We start from the raw sequence: 26,729 nt of genomic DNA, 5'->3' as shown, positions 1-26,729 counted from the left end.
GATGTTTTTAGATTTTGGGATTATTAGATTTAATGGGTTTAGTCATGTCTTGTCTTATGCTTCGTATTTTCGTATTATTAATCAATCTTATTGCGGTGAGTTAAGTTAAAGATCTAGGTTAGGGGAGATTTCGTTTGTCGTCTTTGAAAATACTATTAATTAATGTCTATAAAAACATTAGCACAATCAAATAATTGAGTCGTAAGAACTTCTAGATTCTGTCGATGATATTATAATATTATTTTGAGGTAACACCTGTACTGTAACCTCTTTCGAAGCATGATGATAGTTACGCATTTCTTTTCTCTAAAGCAAATTAATAAGGTGTACGTAGCAAACACAGTACTGACATAGTCACATTTTACTCCAATTAGTTTATTAAAAAGTCATTTTATTGAACTGAACATAGAAAATATTAATAACTTCCTTTCTTTTACATATTTTTTTAATGTTTTCTTTTTTCTTTTGTCATGCTAATAACTACTATAGAGAGTTGTGGATTAAATGCAGAGAGATACTACTGCAGAAGAAACTACCAAATTAGGATTCATTGGTTTGTGTATTTGGGGAAGCTGTGATGTGCATCAAGAAATGTGAAAAAAGAAAGAAAACTGAAAAAGGGATCTTCGCTTTGCTTGACTTGCAATAAATTTCGATTACCCCCAACTACAAAAAAACAAAACAATTTTCATTTATTCGCTTAAATGCAATATTGATTGCGCTATAAAGAGAGATGTTGACAACCTTCCACTTAAACTTTTGCTTTTGTATTTAAAAATAAATACTAGAAACAGACCTTACAAAAAAAAAAGACAGAGATGAAAAAAGCACGTTTAGATAAAATACCTATCTTTCACTATATATATACAAAAATATGTTATTCTGTACATTTGTTATGAAACAACGTAGGATTAGAATATGATTCTTAAAAATACCCTCTATGTATATTTTATTTAATACCTTTGAACCTTGTAATATATCCTGATTCCTGAAAATAATCCTTAGAATTTTTCTTATAATATATCACTGATATGAAACAAAACAAAAATGGAACATTTTCCATAAAAACTACACAAAGCAAAACAGATAGTTCTACTGTTTTGAAGTTCAAGTATATTTTTACTAACGAAATACTCATAGAGGCATTATAAAATATAGGGAGATTTTCAAAAATAACACCAAAATAAGTTTTTTTTTGCAAACTTATCACAACATCTTTAAAAATTCTAAAAATAGCACCAATTAATCTTTCAAAATTAATTCATAAATTCAAAATACTAAATTCTACCCCTCAAAACTATACTTTAAATGTGAAATTGAAAACCTAAACATAAAAAGCAAAATTCTAAAAATTAATTTTAAATATTTTAATGTATTAAATAGTGTTATTTTTAAAAATTTATGGAATGTGTGGTGTAGTTGTACATAAAACTTTTTTTAGTGATATTTTAGGGTATTTCTCTAGGGGTGGGCAAAAAAACCGAAATCCAAAAAACCGGACCGAACCGAACCGAAATAATAGGTTTGGTTTGGTTATGGTTAAATCTAAAAATCCGTTTGGTTTTCATTTTAGTTAAGCATTTGGTTTAGGTTTGGTCTGGTTAAAAACCGTAAAACCGAATGGTTTTTTTGGTTTTTTAAAAAAATTTAGGATAAATTAGATATTATCAGTTTCTCCAACTTATAACTTTATATTGTATAACAATATCAATATTTTTTTTCTTTATTGGGCTTATAGTTATTGATCTCTTAGTAATCTATCGAATTACAAAACTAAATTTGGATTCTATTTTTTTGATTTATGTTTAGATTTTACTTTTATGTTTATTTTTAGTTATGTATCAACTATCTATTTTTAAAAAGTATAAAATAACCATTAAAAACCGGAACCAAACCGAAACCGAACCGAACTGTGATACATATAGTTTTTATATGGTTCTATTTTTGATGAAACCGAAAAAACCATAAACCGAAAAAACCGAACCGTAACCAGACCGAATTACATATGGTTTCTTTATGGTTCTATTTTTATAAAACCAAAAAAACCGTAAACCAAAAAAACCGAACCTAAACCAAACCAAAAAACCGAACGCCCACCCCTATATTTCTCTAAAATATACCACCTTTATTTCACCCAAAAATATTTAACAGGTTGCAAGAATGGTTTCATTTCCATATTTTCAAAACTATTTTCATTTTTTCTTTACTTATAATTTTCTTCCTAAATCCTAACATTCTATTCATTTTACCATCACTTTATACATAATCTTATCAAAATTATACACATGACTATTTGCAATTAGAATAAGATACATTTATTAAAGAGTTCCTTTATTAAAAGGAATTAACTATTCCTTAACTAATATTTTGTGTGTGAAAATAAACTAAGTAATTTGTTGAGAGAAGAAGAAAAAAAAACATATATAAAAAAAAAGTGAAAAGGAGTCAAGATTAGTCTTTTAAGCCATAGCCAATACCCAATTTGCAAAGACAGAGGAAGAGAGAGAGAGAGAGAGAGAGGAAGCGAGAAGAAAGAAACAGCCATGTTCTGAGGAAGGAGACATGCATCATCATCATCTTCATCTTCATTACCATCATCATCATCATCATAATCTCAAGCTTATTACTTAAACTTCTCTTTCTCTCCATCTCTTACCAAATCCAAAAACACCAAAGGTCTCTCTCTCTCTCTCTCTCTCTCTCTCTCGCTCTCTCTTTCTTGTTCGCTTAATTTATTTGGTAGTGTGTTATGATTTGGTTGCTCCATTTTTACTTCTGATGATGTAATTACAAAACTAAAAAAAAACTCAATTTTTGAGTGATGAGAGAGAAAACTCTGTTTAGTTTCTATGTTTGGTTGGTTGGTTGGATCAGTAAGTTCAAAAGAGATTTGATTCCTGCTATTGAAAATCCCAGAAAGTTTTAAAAATTTTCAGTGTCTGTTTCTCTTCTCACTCTCTTTGTGTTTGCATGTATGTGTAAGTTCTAAGCCATGTTTAAAGTTTGAATCTTTAGAAACCCTTCAGATCATTAGCAATCTTACTGTATGATTGAACCTGGAATATGTGTGTTTATGATCTTTTTGGATTCATTTTCTCTGTTGGGTTTGTTTGATTTTTGCGGATCATGTAAAAAAAATGTTGACTTATGACTGGACTTTGTTTGGTTTGGACACTTAGCTTAAAGATTTGAAGACAATGCAAGTGTTTCATCAAAGGAAAGATTCATCTTGGGGAAACTCAATGCCAACAAACTCAAACATTCAAGGATCTGAATCTTTCACCTTGACAAAGGATAATATAATGATGTCTACTACACAATTCCCTGGGATGAAACATTCGAGTTTGCAGCTGCAAGATCAAGATTCATCCTCAACACAATCTACGGGTGAATCAGGCGGGGGCGGCGGTGGTTGTGAAGTTGCAAGCTTTGAAGAACGTAACCGTTATGGATGCAGCAGCACTGTTAATACACATCTCTCAGGTCAAATAAATTTAACTGATTTTTTGAACATTAACCGTATTGCCTAAAAAGTGCTAATGGGTTTCTCTTCTTGTCTTTGGTTGATGCAGGGTACATGGGAAACTCGGGAAAGCCTATTGAAAGATATACTAAGTCAACTACCACCTCGTCTATGGTTTCTCAAGATTCTGTGTTTCCTCCACCTACTTGTGGTCAAACACTACCTTGGTCTCTTCAATGTGCTGAAACATCACATTTCAATGGTTTCTTGCCTCATGAATATGCATCAACACCAACGGTAGTGTTCTGTGCTTTCACAATTCTGAACTGATGTTGGCGCATTGATTGGTAAAATTTGGAAAATCTTTTTGTGCATGCAGGTGCTGCCACATTTAGAGATGATGGGTTTGGTTTCTTCAAGAGTACCATTGCCTCATAACATTCAAGAGAATGAACCAATATTTGTCAATGCGAAACAGTATCATGCAATCCTCCGTCGAAGGAAGCACCGTGCTAAGCTCGAAGCTCAGAACAAACTCATCAAATGCCGTAAAGTATGAATCTTTTCTTTCACTCAGAAGAAGACATTCGATTCAATACAGGAGTGAGTAACAAAGTTTTGTTTTCTTTTTTCTGTAGCCGTACCTTCATGAGTCTCGCCATCTTCATGCTTTAAAGAGAGCTAGAGGCTCCGGTGGACGTTTCCTCAATACAAAGAAGCTTCAAGAATCATCAAACTCACTGTGTTCTTCTCAAATGGCAAATGTACAGAGTTTCTCTAAGAGCCCTCGCGGTGGTGGAAGCGGTATCGGGTCTACTTCGATCACACCGATGTCCAATTCAAACCGTATCAACATGTTCCAAAACCCTCAGTTCAGATTCTCAGGTTATCCATCAACACACCATGTCTCAGCTCTCATGTCAGGGACATGAGAAGGGACCTGAGAAGGATCTTGCTCCGGGAAAACTCCGACTAATTCCGGCGACTGGTGATCATATATGACGGGAAGTCATCCTTGGCTACTTTTTCTTATCGGTTTCTTTACAAAATATTCTTCCTTTAAAAAACTTTGCTTTCCATATCCTCTGCAATCTCTCACTCTATGTAGAGTGGCTTGAAGAACTTTCAAATCATTGTCAAACTATTTTGTTAATTGAAAATTTCGGATTCTCTGAGTACAAATTGCGTTACCCTATTTAGATACAATGGGAAGAAAAGATTCAGAGTCATTAAGAGTAATATACACGCATAGATCCCCTAATGCTCTGAAGACAAACTGGACACTTAGGGTTTAACTCTCGTTCAACGGTTGAAGCACATCGCCTGCAACATACTACATGTCCACAGGGAATAAACGCAGGTACTCTTCTTCTTGTCACGCAGATCACACACAATTCTCCATCTGGGATTTCCTCTGCATCCTCGGGTTCATCATCGACTATGGGTTCACTTGGTCTCTGTGTCAGCTCTCTCTGCTGGTTCCGTAGTTTCCATCTATTCCAGGTCCTGAAGATAAGACAGTTAAACAACTTTGAATCAAAACATTGCCCAGATCAATAACTATATTTGATCTCTCACAACTCCAGTACCTGACAGCAGCATAGCTAAGGATGCCAACAGACACAATGCCCAAGATAACACTGCCTAAGAATATAAAGCTGGTCTGATCCATAAGCTCCTCTATCATCTGGTCCTTGGTCATCTCTGATCTGCAAAGATTATTCAATAAGATTTATATATGAACAGCAATGGATCCTTTTTGCAACAATAAACTAAGTATTGTCAAATGATCAAGAGACTGAGAAAACAAAAAGTAGAAAACGGAAGTAGTAATTTGAGTTAGCTAGCAGGCAGATATATAATTTCATCATTGACGAGAGAAAAATATCTTACAAGAAATAAGGAAGATCTTGGCACGATTTGATTTCAGGAACTCCATTCTTAAAACTGCAGATGCCAACAGCTGTTATATCTTTCCCAGGTGGTAAAATCTTCTCTACATCAAGCAGACCGACCTTGGAAGAGAAAGGATTACAAAGTGGTCAAGAACAAGTAAACCATCGGTTCTCAAAACCAGAGATCTCTTTGAAGAAAATACTCACAGGATACTCGGGGAACAAAAAGGCTTGAAGAAACGAAGTGTTAATAGGCTGCAAACGATTATACACAGTGGTAAGCGGAAGAGGTTGCCTTGAACCATCCATGTTAACAAAGAGATAACTAGACTGCGATTGTTGATCATTTCCAACAATGACAAATGGGACCTGCACAAAGCAAACGAGTTTGATCATGGATAGAAGCCAAAGTTGAAACCTCTGAAAGCTGCTAAAGAGTGGAGCCAATCAGACTTTTACCTTTCTCATAAAATCAACTCCTTGTTTGGGCATAGACCTCTCCAACATAAACCTGTAACCAGTCGAGTGGAACAATCTCTTCCATCCACTATACACATACTGTAAACAACAATGATAGACATTAGAAAAAGTTTCAACTTGTTCCCAAAACATAACATTTCCCTTTTGAGATGATCAAATCACATAATCTTGATGGTTAACTTAATCAATCATGAACCAAATCATCCAAAGTTCTTGAAAGAAACAATAAAGCAAAATTAGGTCAATTGCAATTTGTATACTGCAAAACTCACAAAACTGTTTGAAAATATCTGTGTGTTTTAAGTAAGCGTACCGTTTGCGTTCTCTGGATGATAAGAGCTTTATCTCCAGTCTCCGACGAGATTAACACGTTGTCGTCACCGGAAATCTTCGGTCTGACGAATCCGCGAACCACAACGAGCCGCTGATCAGAGCTGGTCCCGTGGTCGTTAGTCTCGGATTTGTCTTCAGACGCCGGAAGAAGTGATCGGAGGTCAGCGACGGAGACTTCGGGTGCATCTTTGATCTTGTTCAAGGCGGCGTTGGTAGATGCACACTTGATAGCAGAACCGACGGCGCTGATAGCTAAAGTTAGTCCGAGGACTGCGCCGTCGAAGGAGAGAGCGAGGTCAAGCAATAGATTGATAATGGCACGCTCCGGCGAGGACATAATGGTAAATTTTCACAAAATTTCCACACAGACACGCACAACGGGACGAGTGAAGAGGAAAGAGAGAGATGAGGCTATTATCGGTATTTAAGATATTTACATACGAGTAGTGATGTTTAAACTGGCCCGCGGGCCTAAACGGGCCTGTTTAAAATTTTTAAACCCGTGGCCCGTTTAATAACGCTAAAAAAAAAAAAAAATTAAACGGGTGCACCCTTTTAGACCCGCGGGCGTAACGGGTATACCCGAAATTAAACGGGTAGCCCGTTTATTTCTCAAAAATTAACGAAGTTGAAACCTAAAAGGCTAAAACATCGACTTCCTTCCGAGCTCCGGCAGATCCAAACCCATTCCGACATAACTCTTCTCCACAGCTTCCAATTCCATGGTGAGTGCTATGATTTGCTCTGCTTCCACACATTAAAGTCTGTTCCTTTTGCTCTCTCCGATGGAGGTTTGGTTTTATTGATACATGAATTTTTGTTTATGAGACAATGGTTTCTTTTTGCAGGAAGCTCTTTGATCTACTCCTAAGATTTCTGCTAAAGTGTCGACTCTTTTTAGTTGCAACCAGGTTTGTACTCAGTTACCCATCAGACTGTGAGATTGATTGATAATTTAACGAGAGTTGGGTACTTGTTTTTGGGTTTCTGGGTTTGATTGATAATACCCAGGTCTTGTCTTTTAATCTTTTGTTTCTGGGTTTTTGATATTGAGGCAGTGATGAACGAGAATGTCATGCACCACTCTGATTTGTATTCTTTGAGGATGATTTTATGGTTTTATGGTTGGCTTTGTTTCTGTGGAGGCTACTAAAAATTGTTGTTTATACGGTTGGCTTTGATGATTTGTATTCTTTGAGGATGATTTGGATTACGTTTTGTTACTTAGATCATTTAGCAAGCAGCTTTCTTTCAGTCATTGATGAAAATCTCTTTAATGGTCGATTTGGATTATGTTTAATGGCACAGGTGGGTCTCAATCTCATCATTTGAAAGCTGATGGATTGTCTACAACAAAGCTCAGTTCTATTTGTAAACCTTCTGCATTGACAATCCTGAATAAATCAAACCGGACTCTCAAGTTTTCTGTTTCTGCTGGGTACCGGTAAGTATCTTATGTATGTTTGCCTCATGTTTTGTGACTTGTGACTTCTTTTATTCGATTGTGGTATGCTTACTTAAGTGAGGTTTTGGTGTTTGTTTCAGAGTCGTTGAGGGGTTTTTTTTAGGTAGATAAAAACTAAAGTGGGGTTGTTTGAATTGCTTATGGGTGGATAAGGGTTTCCTTGTGGTGTGTTGTTTAGCTGAATGATTCTTGTCTTGTTTCTTTACTGTTTAGTTTAAAAGACATCTGAAACAGCTTCTTTTTTGATAAGGCTATATGTTATTGTGTTTGTTTCCTTCATGCTTGATCTGATAAACTTGTGATGATAAACTTTGGTTGACGTGTTTTAAGTGAGAACTTTGTTGATGTTCTTTGGTCATTGTACTTGACGAATGTGTTACTTATGTGTTTAGGATTGATTATTCCTAGATCCTGTTTAATAACTCTTTAGGCTCTGTTTTACTTGTTCTGTCTAAGATTCTCAAGTGTTCCTTGTGCTAACATTTGAACATAATAATCAGCGTGTAATGTTTCTAATCTATATGTGTGAAGTTGGTGGCTAAAATGAATGGATAATGTTCCTAAGGAAGCCTTGTAATAATGTTAATAATCACCGTATGTCTCAGTTCTCTGTGTAATGAGCTGAAACCATTATTCCTAAGGAAGCCTTGTAAGATAATGATTACTTAGTTTTGTTATTTTTCTGTAGCTTAAAATGATGATCTGTTTCTGCAGATTGGATGTGGATGTGTATGTTAAATGGCGAATCTTTAGCAATGAAGCAAGGTACAATGTATTGTGTTATGTATCAATGTAGTCAGTTTCTATTTCCGAAGTCTTCTTATGACTGTTTTATTGCCGAAGTCTTCTTATGACTGTTCTCTAGTTCCTGTTAGTTCCTTGAGATTTCTTAATGGCTTATTATTATTAGCTGAATTTGCTGGTAGAGAAGTATGACAATATGGGACCCATTTTAACACCCGTATGATACGACGGTCGTTCTTATTTGGTGGGTCTTTAATGGGCCTATGCACGAGTTAACTACAAAAGACTAAATTACCCCCATTTCAGCTGCTCGGAACCGCTAAACGCAAATGATAAATAGCGTTTACAAATATTCCAGTTTTACCCTCAACGTTAAGTCAGATTTACAAACCAGAACCATAAGTAGAGCAGATCTAAGAGTGAGAGAGATTTAGTCGCCGATTTCATCAACCTCCGTTGTGTTTCTGCCATTACCGCTCGCGATAGGTATGTATCGCCTCTATATGGTATAGAAACTCGTGTTGTGGTACTTATTGATGAAGCTAGGTTAAAATCTCCTCTTGTGTCAATCATATCTCCATCTTCGTTTTTCTCTGACTCGTGAAGCTCCAATTTTTATCTATTTGATATAGAAGCTCCTGTTTGATGTTTGCTTGTGTTGTTTTGTGTAAGAATAGTGCGTAATTGACTCTGTGGCTTTACTTTTGAGTTTGTTTAGTGAGAACATGGCTGGAGAAGGTGAAGAGGATGTACCTAGAGATGCTAAAATTGTGAAATCTCTGCTTAAGTCGATGGGTGTAGAAGACTACGAGCCTCGTGTGATACACCAGTTTCTGGAGCTATGGTATCGGTATGTGGTGGAAGTGTTGACAGATGCTCAGGTTTACTCAGAGCATGCTAGCAAATCCAACATTGACTGTGATGATGTGAAGCTCGCTATTCAATCCAAAGTTAATTTCAGCTTCTCTCAGCCACCTCCAAGAGAGGTATGCATTGTCGTTGACGATTCCTTGTTTCATTTTCTTGAGATTGTTGTCTGAGAAAGAGATGGCCAGAGTCATTTGGTTAGCTGCTATGTGAATGATCATTAGGGAAGTATCACCTTAGTTACGATTTGTAAACAGTAACCCTCTTACCACATAAGTTGCATTACTGAGAACCTCGAATGTTTTCGTTTGCTAAATCCATGTCGTTTGATTTTGGAATCTCGATGTCTTTGTTGTTGGATGTTTGATTTAGGTTCTGCTAGAACTTGCTGCAAGTAGGAACAAGATCCCTTTGCCAAAATCGATAGCAGGACCGGGTGTTCCGCTCCCACCTGATCAGGACACATTGCTGAGCCCGAACTACCAGCTTGTGATACCAAGGAAGTCAGCTTCCACAGAACCTGAAGAAACTGAGGATGATGAAGAAATGACAGATCCTGCACAGTCCTCGCAAGAACAGCAGCAACAACAAACATCAGAACTCCCAGGTCAAACTCCCCAAAGAGTCTCTTTCCCTCTCTCTAGAAGACCCAATAAGTAGATGCACAAAAAGTCTATCATGTTATGTATCAAGATGTAGTTGCAGAATTATTATTAATGACCATATGTATCAAGGAGTAGAATGTAAGAGAATTATATATTAATGACCAGAGTCAGTTTTCGTAGATCATATGAGCAATATATATATATATACTGTTGTGTGGAAATCACAATACCAAAGATACAACAAATCTTCTGAAGCATTACTATATATGCAACTATAGTATATATACATGAACAAAGGTAATTAAGAGAATCTGTTAGCTTCCCCAGCCAACCATGGAACCAGCAGCTGCACGGTGAGGGCGTGAAAACGCAAGCCCCCGATCATACATCCGCTGAATTTCCTCTCTGTATTCAGTCAGAGACTTGTCAGGTATGGCTGGAGTCAGCTCCACCACATCTCCCATCTTCAGCTTGCATTTTAGATCACTTACAGGTGTCTGGTTTAGTCTTGGCCTTAGCTCTTCTTTTGCCGGGATGCTGTACATCGACCATCTTGAGCTCCCTGGGCCTGCTCTTCTTAACAGGTCCGAAACTGAGGAATTCGCGGGAAACTCTTGCACAGTCATCTGCATTTTCAGCTTTATCAAATTAAAATCCAAAAAAAGATACACCCTCAACGAGAAGAATTTGAAGGTGATCATAACTAACCTTCTCATTTTCGATTACAATGACATAGAGTGGTCCGTCTTGGTTGCCATTGGGCTTATAAGAAAATGGACAATCTTCAGTGTGAGACGGGAAACTGCACAAGGGCTCCGAAGAGCAGACCGAGGATTTGTCTTTGCTCATGGTTTCAAAATGCCAGGTCACAACCCATCTTGCCCATTCAACCATCTGAAGCACAAATGAAGAGTGTTTGCAGTCACCTTCCTTGTATCTCCAGTGAGCTGCAAACCCAAATTCAGCTTGCAAATGCATCTCCTTTGTGCGTATTTGAACTTCAAGTGGAATAGTTCCGTCACCCCTTACTACTGCATGCAAAGATTGGTACCTAAAATTCCAAAAGCCCAAAGTTAGATGATTAGAGAACGAAGTAGCCTGCATCATTAAATAAGCTACTAACGGTTTGCAGAACCCACCCGTTGAACTTGGGGTGAGAAATGTAATCTTTCAGCTTTCCAGGAACTTCAGACCATAGCTTGTGAACTACTCCTAAGGCCTTGTAACAATCTTTCTCATTGTCAACAATTAAACGTAAGCCATGAATGTCATGAATTTCATCCATGGTTAGCTTTTTCCTGACATAAAATGAAGTGTCAGTATTCTGGTTCTCTCCCTGAAGCTGATTAACCAACAAGCACTTTCGAATAAAGAGGAAATGAAAACTTACTTTAACATCTTGCAGTAGATACTATACAAGCTCTTGTGTCGTCCAGATAGAACATGGTAAGAAATGCCTTCTTTCTTAAGCGCTTGCTCCAATTTCTCAATCGCAGAAGTAATCATAACTTCGTCGAATGAATCTTCAAGCATAGCGGACATCTCGTGGTGCTGATCAGGATGGAGATGCTTGAAACACAGATTTTCAAGCTCAACTTTCCAGGTAGAGATTCCCAAACGATTAGCCAAAGGTGCAAATATCTCCAGAGTCTCTTTAGCAAACCTTTGCTGTTTCACTGGCGGCAAAGCATAGAGCGTCATCATGTTATGTAACCGATCAGCTAACTTTATAAGCACAGCTCTCGCGTCTGCCATTGCAAGAAACATAGTGTGCAAACGATCTGCTTCAACAGTTTTACATGCCGTATTGTTTTCCCGAGCAAGTTTACTTAGCTGGCTAAGCTTAGACACCTAACGCAATAACAAGACAGAACTTAATTAAATCTAAAGTCTCAACCATAAAACAAGCTTTTAGCTGAAACACATTCATGGCTGATTCTTTACTTACCCCTTCCACAAGATCAGCAACTCCTGATCCAAAAGTTCTGAGAATATAATCATAGCTCATGAACGAATCGTCTAACGTATCATGTAAAATACCAGCTACAACAACGGTCGAATTAGCTCCAATGTCAGCTAACAACATTGCAGTCTCAACACAATGTTGCAGGTAAGGATCACCATTTGCTCTCATCTGATTCAAACACATCAATTAGCAAAAAATCAAAACCAAAATTATTTGAAAAGTTTGTGAGATTTTAAGTTCTTCTTCACAATCACACACCTGTCCTCTATGAGCTTTCTCAGCTTCGTAAAAAGCTTTGACCACAGATTCATCTTCGAAGATTTTGTGTTTCGATTGAGCACGTCTAAGCAAATCCCTAGCATAAGGTTGTCTTCGTTCTCCTTCGAAACCATCGTCCATGGCGAACGGTAGCTGCTCATCAACAAGAACAGAGTCTGTATCGTAATCAACACAAGAGCCAACAGCTTTCCTGACGAAACCATTGAACAATCTGCTAGATCCTAAACGGAGAGCAGAGCCACCGTCTAAGTTCCGATCTCGTGAAATCCTCATCGGAGGACTGTTGCTAGATGAGATCGGACCGTGAAGCACCGAGACAGGGCTATGATGATCTCGTTTAAGGTACGAAGAACCGATGAATTTGCTAGGAGAGTAACAGAACGAGCCGCTTAAGGTACGATCGTCGCTACGATCATGGCGTATCGAAGCTAACTCATCTCCTACCGTTGGATGCGACGACGACGAGGAAGAGGAAGATGATTTGACGGATGCGCCGGAGAAAAGCAAAGAGAGACCTCCGATTGTTGGGGAAGAGGTGGAAGAAGACCCCGGTGAAGACCTGGAGTTGAGATCGAGATCACAAGAGATATGAGCGTTGATTTGGTGAGCTGTAGAGCATACAGTGCTCGCTGGACTGGCGTAAAGCGCTATGGTCGTCGCTACCACCATTTGAAACTCTCTCTTCTCTGGTTCTTCTGATTTCGGTTTAAGAAATCAAATTTCGAAAATCGTAAGAAATCTCGGAATTGACTCCAAAAGCTTCGTCAATTTCTCGGGAAAACGAAGATATTTTTTCCTAGAAAGCTCAAAAATCGTAGATCTATGAACAAAATCGAATCTAAGTATATACAATTCCAAAACACGAAATTGAAAAGGGGAAAACCTAATTAAATCAAAAGAAAACAAAGAGATTGCAAGAGAGAAATTGAGAAATTTTGTTCTTCTACTTAAATGATTCCGAATAAAGAAAGAAAGAAACTAAAATCTATTTATCGTTGGTGGTGGGTGTTCTTATTCGCCCGTTAAATCCAGCAATCGAGGCGAAGCTGAGCATAACGAATTTACTTAATTACCCTTTCTGTCTAAACAAGAGGATTACTTGACTCTCTAATTGTTATTGTAGTCATGTCGTTATCCATAAATCTATAAATAAACCCATTTTTGGGTACTTTTTTTGTTCGATCTGATTCTTTACACACTCACTAATCTTTTTTTTTTTGCCGAATTTAAAAGTTGTAATTGTGATAATAATCTCGAAAAGCCTATATATTTGCATATTTTAAAAAATAAAATAAAAAATATCTAGAATTATTTGGGAAAAAAAAAAAATCAGCAAATGGTCGGAAGTGGGATCCACCGTTGGGATTCTAATGTTTTATTTTTGTCTGGTTGGGATTTTTTCTTGATTCATTGAATCTATTTGTGGATGAGGAATCCCAATTTTTTTTTTCTCTTCTCGTTTTCACAAAGACAAAAAAAAAGTATTACAAACACTTACGTCCGTTGATGAAGGGAATGAAAGTCAATAAGTCATCAAAATAACATTTGTTTGCATTAGTTTGTGTAACCATTCAAAATGTGCTCGATTGATTGTTTGGACTAGTGTTTAGTGTTGTTGTTGACTCCTAATCCCATATTTAACCCAAATCACCCAGTGCTGTACCTTAAGGACAATATAGACATTCCCATATACATTTCACTCGGCTTCTAGGCCTATAACGTTAAACTATTCTATTAGCCAACTTTTATTTTCTTCACGAAATCATTTTTTTAGATAAGGACACCGACGAACTCTCGAAGAAGGAAAAGAAAAAGAAAAACATATGCCACGTGGTTTAAGAGGACGGAGCAAAACTAGACAAGTGTCTTAATTGGTGGCCAAGTTTTACATTTGTGTGCCAGGTCAGCGTCTACGCTCAAGGCTCAGCCGCTCAAACCTCCGTGACTTGTGGGAGTCGTCGTTTACCATAGTGTAGAATCGACGGTCGTGTTTGAGTTTTGCGATTTCTATCAGAGCTGGCGTCAAAACAAATCACGACAATAAATACCGTTCAACTTACCGTCTCAAAGTCAAATATATCAACACCTGTTTTTGTATTTTCATATTTTGACTTCCAATGGAATACCAAAAAAAAATAAAAGCTTTGGTAATTACATCAAATTTAAGATTCTAAATCAAGTCCTCATTATTGGTCGGAAAATGAAAAAGTCATATATCCATGATATTCACGTGTAAATAAGCAGCAGACGAAAACGTTCATCAGTTAATTAATTACATCTTCGATCTATAAACATTCGATTCGATATATTGATTAAAATTTTCAAATAGGTGTATGATCTCTTCTTCTAATTTTTGTTAATTATAAATTAAAGGAGGAATTCAATTTCGTGAAACTTTATATTACAGGCAGGAGGGTAAATGATTCCTCGAATAAACCAAAAGAAAATTAGAAGTGGCTAACGTTAGAAGCAAATGTGGTAAGAGGCAACGTGCAAACTTTAGCCACCCAAAAGACTTAACCACGTGGGAGTGTGGGACTTCATCTCTTCCACCACGCAACCACGCAATAACTAACGTACTCATGCATTCGTCACAACGTCTTTAATCCCGGTTTAAGTATGTTTGGTTTACTGTTCTGGCTTGATTTGGTTTTGTTTCTGTTGACCGGCCGGTGGTGTGACCTTATGGGCTTTTTCTAACTTTTATGCCCATTTTGGTGATCAGTTTTTTTTTTTTTTTTTTTTTTTTTTTGTGTTGGGTTATAAGATTTATGAGATCCATAAAACGTAACAAAATAAATCATAGGGCAAGTGAAGTAAATTAAAGACAAACTACTTTTTCTAGCTGGAAGAATGACGAATCGTACTCTCTATAGGGTTCCCATTGGTCATTGACAATGTCTTATCTTCTTCAGGATTTGGTAGAGGGTACTCAGTACTCTCTATAGGGTTCCCATAGTACAGTGAGATTCACTTGCAAAACATATGGAACGGGAGCCGAGATTTATACAGAAACACCTTGATATAGCACCTTGAGAGAGAAGTGTATGTATATTGTATTCTAAAGTCATTCCCGGAAGGTTCTTGAATTCGTAGAAGGTTTTTGAATTCCCGCGTTGAACAAAAGTTCCATGATGAATTCGACTTCACAGAAGTTTCATAAATTCCCGGAAGGTTCTTAATGTTAGAAAAGAACAGCTTGGTGTGTTATTTAAGAGGTGCGATACATTAAAGATGGAGATCATATGGGTTACAACTAAGATTCAGCTGAGATGTCGTGGTAGAAGTTGTACCGTGCAATTTCTCCTAAGTCCTAAAGAGAGGATATGAGAAGCTTAATTGACAGGGGGAGTACGTTTTATAATTGCAGAATTAAACATGAAAGTTTCTTCATTAACGTTGAGTAGGAGAAGAAAGTGACAATGGTTTGTGATACAAACAAGAGTAAGTAAATATGTCCAATAACAGTGTGTACATGCTATTGCTAAGCAGTGTTTTTGAACAGTCTACATCCTGATCCTGGCCACTTGTTTATGCATCCCGGCAAGGTCCACACGTGCAGATGGCAAAAACAGAAGAAATTTCTATCGAACCGATCTATCCAAACCGGGACAAATTTGCGGAGTTTGGGTGCTTGGGTTCTTTCTACTTCGGTTTCAGGCACAAACCGATAGGAAAGCTTTGGTTATTTTTGTTCTATATTCTCGTTTTGGTTCAAGTTTAATTCGACTCTTAACATTCAAACGGATTGGTATGAATCTGATAAAAACTTTGTACCCTATATCCAAAGTTCAAAATCAGCCACTCTCTTCAATTTTGTCTTCTTCTATGTCACCTCAATGAGAGAGACTCCAAATGGAGTTGCTCTTAGTTTTCTAGAAGATATTTTACATAACAACTTTGTATATATGATCTGCGCTATGATTAATGAAGTATTCAACTGTTCAACTAAAATAAATAAAAAAACAAAAGCAATGTAAATTTATTTGAAACAGTAACGGTATACATGCATGTGAAAAAAACTGAATACTGTCGGATACAATCAATCAAAAGTGGAAAACTGAGAATTAATTCAAGTTGGTACTACTACTACTATATAAGCATAGAGATTCTCGAATCTTAAAGCAATCGTTCAAAGTCCAAGTGAGTGTGTTAAAATATTATAATTTTATGGGGAAGCGACGAGTTTGTCATGTAAGAACAGAGTACACAGTATCAATAAAGATCTGAATATCAAATAATCATTTATTTCTTAATTCATCGTCTGATTGCATTTCCAGCAAGGCATGCACCTTAACTCAATCACTTACAATACAAGATATATTACTCATCTCATCCCATGGCCATGATCATTTAATCACGTTACCATGCATGCCCCATACATATACACGCTTATATAATGTATTCAAGTGTTAGTAATTTTATATTGTAAAAACAAAAACATTGTTGTAAAAATAATAATCATTTCTAGCTATACTTATTCGCTTATCTCATCAAAATAGTGTATGTATGATGTATCCTTATAAATTGTTATCTCATCAAAATAGTGTATGTATGATGTATCCTTATAAATTGTTATTTTGTGACAATATATAGTAACAAACGCAATGTTAATTTTAGTTTTCACCAGAGTGAATCGCAATTACTTAATTTGCATAACATGGACAAGTTTATTTAATTGGAGCTGATGTTATATAATAGCAGTAAGTAAGCATATCTTACCATCAGATTATAATTGGTTTGTTTTGCGAACAAGTCTTTTACAGTTATGAACAAATTGAAATCGTACATAGTATGATAGTAAGAAAATATTTAACCATATACTGATAGTTTCGTTCTTGCAGTGATATTCCAAGAAATAGGAAATCACGATATATATAATAAATAGTTTAATTATAAGATACAACAGCAAAAATAAAATAAAATAAAAGTTACAATGAATAAAATTTTAATATACGACAACGAGACTATACAATAAAATACCGTGCTCGGTCATGGACTGACAAGGAAGAGAAAGAGAGACCTAAACCGGGAACCGCAAACGAAGCCGCTTCAACCGCCATTCGCTGCTGAATCGCTTCAAGCTCAGCTCCTGCGTCTACGAACTCTTTAACTAAATTACGATAAAAGCCTTTGATCTTCTTCACAAGTCTCACGTAGTGTAGCTTCAACCATCTTAGCTTCATCCTCCTCACCATCTTCTTTAACGAGAATCCGCCACGTGACACCGCATTGTTCTTCCCGCCAAGACGCACCACCTGCGACTTACGACGCCGGATATGAATCTTCCGGTGACTCCGAGACCACCTGAAGACTGAGGTTGCGGCGATGCGCTGATCCATATTATTTGTGGGTTACAAACTTGGAAAAAAGAAAGAGAAAGAGAAAGAGAAAGAGAGATATATTATGTTTTAGAGAGTCACCATACTGAGAAAACTAATATATACACACACACATACACGTATTAGGAAAATAAATATTAATGTGTAAACAATTTAGTTTTGGGGTCAGTGACCTTTCATGTGACATGTGACATATTCCGTAAAATAGTACTATTTTATTTATGGTTGTAAATTATATAATACATTAGTATATGTGGTTTTTAATTTAAGGGATATATGGCCTATATGTCACGAAAATTTGACATAAAACTCAACTTGACCACACATCAATCTAACATATATGTCTTTGTTTCGGATTCTTATATATACTACTATTACTTCGGATAGGCTAAACAAAGACGTTGATTGAGAAATGTTAGCTAGTAAAGCTATACATAATATTAATAAATAGATAGACCCAATAATTGTAACCTGATCATCATCACATATTTGTTTGAAACGAAAACAAAACAAAGGAAGGTAGGGGAGCCAAGTGAGAGAGGTATCAATTAGATTGGAAATGGGCAACACATTTTATGTTTTCTTGTGTTTCCAATAATATCGCAGAGCAAATAGACTGTTTAGTTTAGAGGGCTCATGTAGAGAGCATGAACTTGTTTTCATGTCTTACCTTTTTGAATCATAAAACCATTTCTGTAACTTTTAAAATACTTTGTAATATACACATGTCTTCTTATTTTCGTATGCTTTATTACAATGCTATGATAAAAAGAAATTTCAATGATTGAGAAGATGAGTCATATCGCCTAGTTTGTCTTCAGCTTAATGGTTGTTAATTCGATTGTATATTATATTGTACATGCATGGTCCACATTACTTGAGTAAGATGATCAACGGATACAGTTTTCTATAGGGTAATATATTTATTATATATCATTTCTTTTTTTTTTGATAAAGAAAAGGAAGTATTATATATCATTTCATTATCAAGTATATAAAATTATATACAACCATGTTAAGTTTTGAACCCCATGACCAATACTATTCGAACCCAGATGGTAGAATTTTTTTTCCCTTTACTATTGGATCAGGACAACTTGTTTTGTTTTCTCTGTTTAAAACAAAACAAATTTACGTACAATGAATTCTCTGTTTTGTTTTCATAAACAAACGATTCCATATTATTCTCATCATGAATCATAAATTTTTGTTAACATAATAACATGCATGAGTATCGATCATATACTAATGGTTTTCAATCTGGTAATTTCACATAAAAATAATTGTTATGCACATATATATATATATATATATATATATATCGAACATTAAACTGATCAGTAGAAACATCAAAAAGGCATATACATAAGCCCAAAAATAATTAAAACAACCCATATGAGTGTCAGAGTTGTCATTTTGCGAGAACAGAGCAATAAGATATAACATGTTCTTGGATGTCTTGTCCTAAGTTGAGCATATTCCAACACTATTATATCTTTATATTTATGAACTATATATTTATGATGTTACGAGATTGTGATATATGGCATCAAAATTTTTATATATTATACCTCCCCTTATAAAAAGGGTCAAATGACTAATGACATAAGCTATCACGTAATATGTTTACTTCATGCGCAAGAGAAGAAATATATATATAAATGCATGTGGATAAAGTTTCTACGACATAACTAGCCTTACGCCTTGGTCTCCACGACGGCACATATTTTACATATTGCTCTATTGGATTGGACCCATTTTGTTCTCCATAGTCTATTCAATTAAATGCGAGAATCAATAAGTACATGTAACCTATGGTCATGCTATATAGTGTAATTTGGAAACCATTCACCAAGAAAATGATATATTTGATTTCTTGTTCTCTTTATTTTTGTCATCAACTTCTTGTTCTTTTCTGAGTGGATTGATCGAGGGTAGTTATATCCGATACAAATCGTTCGTTGCTAAAATAAAATTATAACAATCTCCAACTATTTATTAATTTATATATTGGTTTGGAATTTTCCGGTGATTTAAAATATTGTTTTGTCGATTAGTAAATCTAATTATTAACTAAGCAATAATAAATAGTGTATGATACTATTATTGGTTAAACTCGTCTATTCGAGATTACAAATATTGTTATAATTTGTTTTCTTCAACACGTTATAAGTTATTTTTATAAAAAGTATGTTACGTAACATGAAAATTTTAAATAATATAAACAATTATTTTGTTTGATACTGAAAATATCGCACTACCACGTGACGATGTACAATTGGGAAGATAGCGAAACAACATTATTGAGTTGAGTTGATAATCTCGGCCCATTAGTATCAAGGCCCATCAATCTCCATTTTCGAATACACGGTCCAAGGCAACGACCTAGATCCAATGGCTAAGATTCATTATCAGTTACATTCAATGTAATACAAACAAACATTTACTTCAGAACCAGTGGGATATCTCTAACTAGATGATGAATACAATAAGGAGCCAATACAGGAGCTGGTTACATTGGCGTTTCAAGAAGCCCAAGGTATGAATCCCATGGCGGAGCTGAGCCTGAACGTGACAAATATCAGATACAATGCGATCAGACCAATGCCCATCACTTTGCTCGGTCGCATCTCGTTGCGAGGGAGCATCACAAGAGCCCAAATCAAACCAAATATTAGAAATCCAAGAGTGTAGAACAAGCTATTGTCTTTTGGAATCATGTAAGTCTCTGGACTCTTCGACCAAGCACCAAGAAACATCGACATACCTAATCCAACAAGCGTGTTGAACATTGGACCAGCGTAGCAACCTGATAATGCGATTTGTACGCCATCTCCACCATTCATCGACAATGCGATGTTTGACACTAAGTCACCCATTGAGTTTCCCCAAGCAAGTACGGTTAGACCAAGTATCGACGGGTTGATTCCATAGATTCCACCAAATGTAACCAAAAGAGCAACAAGTTCGTTTGCAATCATGTAGAACCATACAATGCTCATGATGAATCCACCTAGTACCCAAGGGATCAAGTATCTTTGAGGCGGACGATCTAGCTCTGTGTTTTTGTATGCAAGAAATCCAAGAGTAGTTCCAATCGCAATACCGATAAGGTAAGCTACAATGCTAGCTTGAAGACTCGTATCATTTTGGCTGCTCCAAAGAAAGGAGAGTAGGACAGGAGCTAATGAGACACTAGCCACAGCGTACGTCTTTGACCAGCTATCTTCCTCGATTAAAGGGATTGTTAACCGTCTAGGAACAGTCAATGGCATTTCAAGCATGGATGTGACTTTCAAACATAACGAGCTCTCGACTTCTGCACCGTCTTCAGTCCATCCCCATGGAGGTCTTTCTTCATCATTTGCATTTGCTTTTGCGAAATGATTTGAATAGATGGCTACATTTGTAGCCCACATCCACTGTGGTAGAGAATCATGCAGCTTAGGTGGACCTTCCTCGGTGTCAAGTTCTAGCAAGGGGCTGTACATAGGAATATCTTCTTCAACACTTGGGGAAAACACACTTCCTTGCATCGGGAGCAAAGGCATAAAAGAATCCAGCTTCAACCTCCTTGAATGTTTCCTCAAAATCTCATTTGCAGCAACAAGAGAAGCATATAACACATAGATAGAGACAAAGGCAATGGCGATACCCACTGTCACTTTACCAACCATCAAAATCACCATCAAAGCCACCAATGTGAAAAGGAAGAAGCTCAAATCCCTGATGAAACATTTCTTATCGATCTTAACTTCTTTATCCGCAACACAAAGCGAAACAATCCCAACAACAATACAAGTCACAAACACCGCACCACCCAAGACGCTGTTAAGACCAACTTCCCCTTTATCCGAACCAACAAAAGCAGCTATACTGGCAAACACATCAGGGGCTCCGTTACCAAGCGGAAGTAGAGTAACACCAGCAACAGTTGGAGGCAACTTCAAAAGCTTAGAAAGCTTCTCCAACGAACAGCAGAAGTAATCTGCAGCAGTGTTACCCAACAGATAAAAGAGAGCCACAAGCCACACCCCTAACACAACATAACCCAATATCCTAAACTCTCCGCAAGAGCAATAAAAGAAGTTGAGGTAATCAAAGAACCCATCTGGAGAACATACCGGGTTTGATTTCAAGAACTCACATTCATCAGCATAACCTCTGTGTTCATGTAACCCAGAGCACGATACAGTAGTACTATCACCACCACCACCACTACCACTCAAGGTGTTATTATTATAACCAGAAGAACCATGAGTGTCATCAACTTCACTCATATGTCGACGAGTTACAGTAAACTTGCTAAACCCATTACTAAACTGACATTGGGAAACAGTTCCTCTACCACTAGCATCAACTAAAGACAGATTCTTTAATAAAGGGTTCCTGAGTATACCGCTCTGATCAAAGAAGAAGATGAATATAATTACAGCGCAAAGCCCATTGAAAACCCCGCGAAATCTGGGATTGCTCGAGCTATACATGAAATTCACAGCTCTCATTCTCCTCCAAATCCAAAACCTTGTCTCGTATCAACAGAACAATTTACCCACCATAGATGATCCAGAAACGAACCAGAGCCTAGGGTTTCCAAACAAAAGTGTGAATTTTTTGGAAACCCTTGGATTCTGGGTTTGGATTGAATCCAAAGGTTGAGTTGCTCACCGAAATGAATCGTCGTGATCTGCGATCAGCAAAGCTTGTTCTCCTCACGGCAAAATCGAATCGATCGGTGAAGAATCACTAGTGTCCGTCGGATCCTTTACTTGGTTAATTAGAATCCTAATCGGGTGGGTTGATTTGATCCGGAACTGAACTCGTTGTTAATACTTAATACCAAAGTCAAACGGGAAAGTTTTTTTTTTTTTAGCTTACCCGGAAAACCAAATGTTAAACCGGTTTGAATAATTTAATGGGCCGGGCCATTAACAGGCCTGGTAAAGAAAAATACAAAAAGGATGGTAAACGTGGCAATGGCGATAACAACAACAAAGAACTCTGATTCCGGCCCGGAAAACGAAAAGCGTAGGACACGTGGCAAAACCATTTATTAATATAGATACGCCAAAAACGTAAAAGTGGAAGTGGTAAAGGATGAACACAGCAGCTCAGCTATCGCCTTCAGTCCAATAATCAATCAGTCGTTGTTATTGAAGCTCTCTCTTTTAACCAAAGACGTACACGTCTCTCTCTCTTTCTCTCACTCCCTTTTATTTAAGCCTTCCGTGATCAAAGCTAAACCCGAAGCCTCACTTCTTCTTCGATACGATCAAGGTGATTAATTTTCTCTGATCTTTGAGGAGTTCTCTTTGGGGGTTGTCGTTACAATCAATTTCATTCTTTTATTCCATGATTGTGCAGATAGAGAAAGAGAGAGATGGGTTCAGCGAACAAGAAAGAGTACGAGTTTCTGAGTGAGATTGGGTTGTCTTCTCACAACTTAGGTTGTTACGTTGCTGGCAAATGGCAAGCTAACGGACCTCTTGTTTCCACTCTCAATCCTGCTGACAATCAGGTTCTGTGTTCAGAGAGTGACTTAGATCTCTGATTCTTGTTTGTGGATTTAATTTGGTTTAGTTTTGCTCAGTAATCACTTTTTGACTGATGCAGCCAATTGCACAAGTTGTGGAAGCTTCTTTAGAAGATTACGAGCAAGGTTTGAAAGCTTGTGAGGAAGCTGCTAAGATATGGATGCAGGTTTTCATTTTCACTTAACTTCTTCATTAAGCGTATGGTTTTCCAAATTCTTTTGAAAGGCAAAATTGCTTACGGGATATGTTGGTATAGGTTACGGCTCCAAAGAGAGGTGATATTGTGAGACAGATTGGAGATGCACTTAGATCAAAACTTGACTATCTTGGTCGTCTTCTTTCACTTGAAATGGGAAAGATCCTTGCTGAAGGTATTGGTGAAGTTCAGGTACTCTATGTTTGCTCTGCTAAGCGTTTTGAAAAATAATTATGCTTTCAACACATTTTTTAGTGATAACTCTGTGACACATTTTACAAAAAAAAGGGGAGCATATGATATGCTACTACTATCAAACTGAGCAGCATCTTTCTTAAACGGCTTCAAGTAACACATTTAGTGCAACCTTTGCAGGAAGTGATTGACATGTGTGATTTTGCTGTGGGTTTGAGCCGACAACTCAATGGTTCCGTCATACCTTCAGAACGTGAGTTCTGCCTTCTTCTAGTATAACAAATGTTCTCCTAGATTACTTATATTTGAAGTCAAATTTCTCCTTTTAAGGCACTTGGATTTGGAGATACTTGTTTTCCTGTTTTCCATATCTTACCGAAAGATTGATCTTCTAAACTCGTATCATTTCTTCGTTTCAGGCCCTGAACACATGATGTTGGAGGTGATTGCAAGTTTCTTTCCTAGGATTTATGTACTAGTATTATACTTCTCTGTGGGCAGCAGTATTAACATACTGCTTGGATATTGTAACACAGATGTGGAATCCTCTTGGCATTGTTGGTGTTATCACAGCTTTTAATTTCCCATGTGCTGTACTTGGTAAGTCTTTTGTCACAATTTCAATGCAATACGAAATTTTGTGTGTGTCTTTCCTGTAGTATATCTACAATTTTGTGTTATTGCAGGTTGGAATGCTTGTATTGCACTGGTCTGCGGTAACTGTGTTGTCTGGTAAATAACGAAATTTGCCTCTGAATAGTGCTCTGAAATTCACCCTTGTAGCTGCTTTAAGGGGTTAAAGTACTATATAAGAACCTGAAATTAACGATATAGTGTTTACAGTTACTATCTATTCTCTACCTAATCGTCAATGTTGCATAAACGTTTCCTAGATGACATAATGTTGAGAGTGTGCATAATAGTGACATAACATTAATGTTGACCATAAAAATTCTCTTTTGGTTTGATTAGTGTAGTTAACACATGTGATTCCACAGGAAAGGTGCTCCAACTACACCGTTGATAACTATTGCAATGACCAAGCTAGTGGCAGAAGTTTTAGAGAAGAACAATCTACCAGGTGCCATTTTTACGGCCATGTGTGGTGGGGCTGAAATTGGTGAAGCAATAGCCAAAGACAAACGCATTCCCTTAGTATCCTTTACTGGAAGCTCCCAGGTACTACTTTTACTATAATACACTACCCAAGTGAGCCTGCTCTTCACTGTCTCCTGTTTGAATATTTTGATTATGCACAGGTGGGTTTAACGGTGCAACAAACAGTGAGTGCAAGGTCCGGAAAAACATTGCTTGAATTGAGTGGAAACAATGCAATCATAGTCATGGATGATGCTGACATACAGTTAGCGGCTCGATCTGTTCTGTTTGCTGCTGTTGGAACGGCAGGTCAACGTTGTACAACTTGCCGTAGGCTGGTAAAATTTGTTAATCCCCTTATAGCTTTGTTGCTACTACCTTTCCTTTTGCTTAATGCTTTAAATGTTGTTCTTGTTTTTTTAAGCTTTTGCATGAGAGTATCTACGAAAAAGTACTTGAGCAACTGATTCCTTCATACAAACAAGTCAAAATCGGTAATCCTCTTGAGAAAGGGACATTGTTGGGACCATTACATACTCCTAAATCAAAGAAGAACTTTGAGAAAGGAATCGAAGTCATCAAATCCCAGGCAAGTACCTCACATTCTATGCGTTGCAATATAATATACAACAGCTAATAATGTTAAACCTTACCAACTTTCACTTTTCTCTTGCATTTGCAGGGCGGTAAAATACTAACGGGCGGTAAAGCAGTTGAAGGTGAAGGAAACTTTGTGGAGCCTACGATAATAGAGATATCAGCAGATGCTGCTGTTGTTAAAGAAGAGCTCTTTGCTCCGGTTCTCTATGTTCTAAAGTTTAAGGTAGTAAAAACTCTCTAACATCATCCACTTTCTTCAGGAATAGACCTTAATTTTTTTTACTTTTTTTGGGGACAGTCCTTTGAAGAAGCTGTTGCGATAAACAACTCGGTTCCTCAAGGTCTAAGCAGTTCAATATTCACTCGCAAACCCGAAAACATCTTCAAGTGGATCGGGTAAGTGCTATATAAGAAGTGAAAAAAAAACAACTCCTCAATCTTTCAAGTCAAGTTTACTTTTTTCACTGTGTTGGTTTGACTACTAGACCACTGGGAAGCGATTGTGGCATCGTGAATGTGAACATACCGACGAATGGAGCTGAGATTGGCGGAGCTTTTGGTGGCGAGAAAGCGACTGGTGGTGGTCGTGAAGCTGGAAGCGACTCATGGAAACAGTACATGCGTCGGTCCACTTGGTAAAATTCTACTCCTTCATCTCTTCTCTTCTTAGTTTCCGGTTTATGTTTTTGATTTTAGATTCGTTGAAACGGTCCACTTAATCTTTTGACAGTACGATCAACTATGGGAACGAGTTACCTCTAGCGCAAGGCATCAACTTCGGTTAAGTTCTGAGAGATTTACCGGGTTTAATGTTATATTGTCTCCAATTTCGGATGCTTGTATTGTATGCGTTTTTTTTTTAACTTTAAAAATGATAAATCGCAATAATAATACTTAAAAAAGTTATTTCGACTATTAATTTAAAGATTAATCTGATTAAAGTTTAAGATAATGATTAGTCGGGACTAATCATGGGTGTAATAAAAAATCGTTTCCTGATGTTATCAGTCATATACCATTTCAAGATGCTGATGCTGAATAGATAGGTATACAAAGAACGGTTTGTATACCATACCTCTTATGTGCAGCATAATTATCAAATAATATACACAAGTAATAAATAGTATATGTTATTTTTATGTCAACTTAAATAAACAAGAAAATTCCCAAGTACACGTAAGATACATGAAAATGATCTCTTTGAATACGTTTGTACCGCATAATACAACGCATTATTCGTTTATAGTGATGCAAACGTTTATTTCGTGGAAGTCGGCTAAATTTGTTGTCCAATTCCTTTGTTTCGAGAATTTAAAATTAGTGGAACCTGGAATCTTCTTCCTCTATTTTCACGATATGGATTAATGATTATTGAAGACTTTAATTAGAGTAGAAATAATTAGGTCCTACAAAATCCAACCTGACTGTACGAGTAATCTTATCAATAATAATCCATTAGGCATTTGCACATGCAAGGTCGTAATGGCTAAACGGATCCACTTAATCAAGAAAACGATTTTAAGCAAATACTAATAATGTCAACAATAATTGTGAACTAACAATTATGACGGTTTCAATTGATTTCATTATGACGTTTTTAGTGCGATTATAGAAGACATTAATCAATTAAAAGAAATCTCCATTGTTTTTATTAGGCCTGGACCTTC

At 36.8% G+C, this 26,729-nt stretch overlaps 7 protein-coding genes across 13 annotated transcripts; 3 read left to right on the top strand and 4 right to left on the bottom strand.

Moving 5' to 3' along the window:
• The first annotated feature begins 2,142 nt into the window (after positions 1-2,142).
• On the top strand, positions 2,143-4,645 carry LOC104758765 (nuclear transcription factor Y subunit A-5). Of its 2 annotated transcripts, none has more exons than XM_010481703.3 (5): positions 2,143-2,676; positions 3,180-3,483; positions 3,573-3,760; positions 3,843-4,016; positions 4,102-4,645. In XM_010481703.3, the coding sequence occupies exons 2-5, from the start codon at positions 3,198-3,200 to the stop codon at positions 4,393-4,395; spliced, it is 942 nt and encodes a 313-aa protein (XP_010480005.1). In that variant the 5' UTR covers positions 2,143-2,676; positions 3,180-3,197; the 3' UTR covers positions 4,396-4,645. The 2 variants fall into 2 exon arrangements, with proteins under 2 accessions (XP_010480005.1, XP_010480007.1); XM_010481705.3 differs by lacking the exon at positions 2,143-2,676 and adding an exon at positions 2,722-2,972.
• Positions 4,594-6,599, bottom strand: LOC104758766 (E3 ubiquitin-protein ligase SPL2). Its single transcript, XM_010481706.3, has 6 exons — positions 6,152-6,599; positions 5,818-5,916; positions 5,566-5,727; positions 5,357-5,478; positions 5,053-5,172; positions 4,594-4,969 (listed from the first exon to the last, which is right to left on the bottom strand). The coding sequence occupies exons 1-6, from the start codon at positions 6,506-6,508 to the stop codon at positions 4,693-4,695; spliced, it is 1,137 nt and encodes a 378-aa protein (XP_010480008.2). The 5' UTR covers positions 6,509-6,599; the 3' UTR covers positions 4,594-4,692.
• Positions 6,600-6,755: 156 nt separating this feature from the next.
• On the top strand, positions 6,756-10,031 carry LOC104758763 (transcription initiation factor TFIID subunit 9). 4 transcript variants are annotated; one of them, XM_010481697.2, is made up of 7 exons: positions 6,756-6,896; positions 7,020-7,082; positions 7,480-7,615; positions 8,351-8,401; positions 8,687-8,866; positions 9,099-9,366; positions 9,620-10,031. In XM_010481697.2, the coding sequence occupies exons 6-7, from the start codon at positions 9,106-9,108 to the stop codon at positions 9,905-9,907; spliced, it is 549 nt and encodes a 182-aa protein (XP_010479999.1). In that variant the 5' UTR covers positions 6,756-6,896; positions 7,020-7,082; positions 7,480-7,615; positions 8,351-8,401; positions 8,687-8,866; positions 9,099-9,105; the 3' UTR covers positions 9,908-10,031. The 4 variants fall into 4 exon arrangements, with proteins under 4 accessions (XP_010479999.1, XP_010480000.1, XP_010480001.1 ...); XM_010481698.2 differs by having other exon boundaries at positions 8,563-8,866; XM_010481699.2 differs by having other exon boundaries at positions 6,772-6,896; positions 8,568-8,866.
• LOC104758764 (putative GTP diphosphokinase RSH3, chloroplastic) lies at positions 9,985-13,346 on the bottom strand. The gene is made up of 6 exons (XM_010481702.3): positions 12,077-13,346; positions 11,801-11,986; positions 11,243-11,703; positions 10,992-11,150; positions 10,561-10,903; positions 9,985-10,478 (listed from the first exon to the last, which is right to left on the bottom strand). Exons 1-6 carry the CDS (start codon positions 12,764-12,766, stop codon positions 10,167-10,169), a joined length of 2,151 nt encoding a protein of 716 aa, XP_010480004.1. The 5' UTR covers positions 12,767-13,346; the 3' UTR covers positions 9,985-10,166.
• Positions 13,347-16,895: 3,549 nt separating this feature from the next.
• On the bottom strand, positions 16,896-17,530 carry LOC104758762 (uncharacterized). The gene has a single exon (XM_010481695.3). It carries the CDS (start codon positions 17,437-17,439, stop codon positions 17,065-17,067), a length of 375 nt encoding a protein of 124 aa, XP_010479997.1. The 5' UTR covers positions 17,440-17,530; the 3' UTR covers positions 16,896-17,064.
• Positions 17,531-19,728: 2,198 nt separating this feature from the next.
• On the bottom strand, positions 19,729-22,268 carry LOC104758761 (cation/calcium exchanger 4). 2 transcript variants are annotated; one of them, XM_087495355.1, is made up of 2 exons: positions 20,207-22,238; positions 19,729-20,004 (listed from the first exon to the last, which is right to left on the bottom strand). In XM_087495355.1, the coding sequence occupies exons 1-2, from the start codon at positions 21,942-21,944 to the stop codon at positions 19,952-19,954; spliced, it is 1,791 nt and encodes a 596-aa protein (XP_087351481.1). In that variant the 5' UTR covers positions 21,945-22,238; the 3' UTR covers positions 19,729-19,951. The 2 variants fall into 2 exon arrangements, with proteins under 2 accessions (XP_087351481.1, XP_010479995.1); XM_010481693.3 differs by having other exon boundaries at positions 19,729-22,268.
• Positions 22,269-22,426: 158 nt separating this feature from the next.
• On the top strand, positions 22,427-26,199 carry LOC104758760 (aldehyde dehydrogenase family 7 member B4). Of its 2 annotated transcripts, none has more exons than XM_010481692.3 (15): positions 22,427-22,716; positions 22,804-22,957; positions 23,053-23,139; positions 23,230-23,361; positions 23,545-23,617; positions 23,784-23,806; positions 23,901-23,964; positions 24,051-24,096; positions 24,363-24,543; positions 24,624-24,800; positions 24,887-25,051; positions 25,145-25,285; positions 25,361-25,458; positions 25,548-25,697; positions 25,793-26,199. In XM_010481692.3, exons 2-15 carry the CDS (start codon positions 22,820-22,822, stop codon positions 25,845-25,847), a joined length of 1,530 nt encoding a protein of 509 aa, XP_010479994.1. In that variant the 5' UTR covers positions 22,427-22,716; positions 22,804-22,819; the 3' UTR covers positions 25,848-26,199. The 2 variants fall into 2 exon arrangements, with proteins under 2 accessions (XP_010479994.1, XP_010479993.1); XM_010481691.3 differs by having other exon boundaries at positions 22,522-22,716; positions 22,810-22,957.
• The last annotated feature ends 530 nt before the right edge of the window (positions 26,200-26,729 follow it).

The sequence above is a fragment of the Camelina sativa genome, chromosome 17, assembly GCF_030686135.1.
Source record: "Camelina sativa cultivar CO46 ecotype springtype chromosome 17, ASM3068613v1".
Lineage (NCBI taxonomy): Eukaryota > Viridiplantae > Streptophyta > Magnoliopsida > Brassicales > Brassicaceae > Camelina > Camelina sativa.
Note: the sequence above shows the minus strand (reverse complement) of the source record. Positions and strands in the feature narration are given on the sequence as shown.

Coding starts and splice junctions, on each gene's coding strand:
- LOC104758761 (XM_010481693.3), bottom strand. CDS start 21,944: ATGAGAGCTGTGAATTTCATGTATAGCTCGAGCAATCCCAGATTTCGC.
- LOC104758765 (XM_010481703.3), top strand. CDS start 3,198: ATGCAAGTGTTTCATCAAAGGAAAGATTCATCTTGGGGAAACTCAATG. Junction 3,761..3,842: donor AATATGCATCAACACCAACG/GTAGTGTTCTGT, acceptor TTGTGCATGCAG/GTGCTGCCACATTTAGAGAT. Junction 4,017..4,101: donor AACTCATCAAATGCCGTAAA/GTATGAATCTTT, acceptor TTTTTTCTGTAG/CCGTACCTTCATGAGTCTCG.
- LOC104758766 (XM_010481706.3), bottom strand. CDS start 6,508: ATGTCCTCGCCGGAGCGTGCCATTATCAATCTATTGCTTGACCTCGCT. Junction 5,479..5,565: donor TTTTGTTCCCCGAGTATCCT/GTGAGTATTTTC, acceptor TTCTCTTCCAAG/GTCGGTCTGCTTGATGTAGA. Junction 4,970..5,052: donor CTTAGCTATGCTGCTGTCAG/GTACTGGAGTTG, acceptor TCTTATCTTCAG/GACCTGGAATAGATGGAAAC.
- LOC104758764 (XM_010481702.3), bottom strand. CDS start 12,766: ATGGTGGTAGCGACGACCATAGCGCTTTACGCCAGTCCAGCGAGCACT. Junction 11,151..11,242: donor ATCTACTGCAAGATGTTAAA/GTAAGTTTTCAT, acceptor ATTTTATGTCAG/GAAAAAGCTAACCATGGATG. Junction 10,904..10,991: donor TCTCACCCCAAGTTCAACGG/GTGGGTTCTGCA, acceptor TTGGAATTTTAG/GTACCAATCTTTGCATGCAG.
- LOC104758760 (XM_010481692.3), top strand. CDS start 22,820: ATGGGTTCAGCGAACAAGAAAGAGTACGAGTTTCTGAGTGAGATTGGG. Junction 24,097..24,362: donor TGCGGTAACTGTGTTGTCTG/GTAAATAACGAA, acceptor GTGATTCCACAG/GAAAGGTGCTCCAACTACAC. Junction 24,544..24,623: donor CCTTTACTGGAAGCTCCCAG/GTACTACTTTTA, acceptor GATTATGCACAG/GTGGGTTTAACGGTGCAACA.
- LOC104758762 (XM_010481695.3), bottom strand. CDS start 17,439: ATGGATCAGCGCATCGCCGCAACCTCAGTCTTCAGGTGGTCTCGGAGT.
- LOC104758763 (XM_010481697.2), top strand. CDS start 9,106: ATGGCTGGAGAAGGTGAAGAGGATGTACCTAGAGATGCTAAAATTGTG. Junction 9,367..9,619: donor CTCAGCCACCTCCAAGAGAG/GTATGCATTGTC, acceptor TGTTTGATTTAG/GTTCTGCTAGAACTTGCTGC.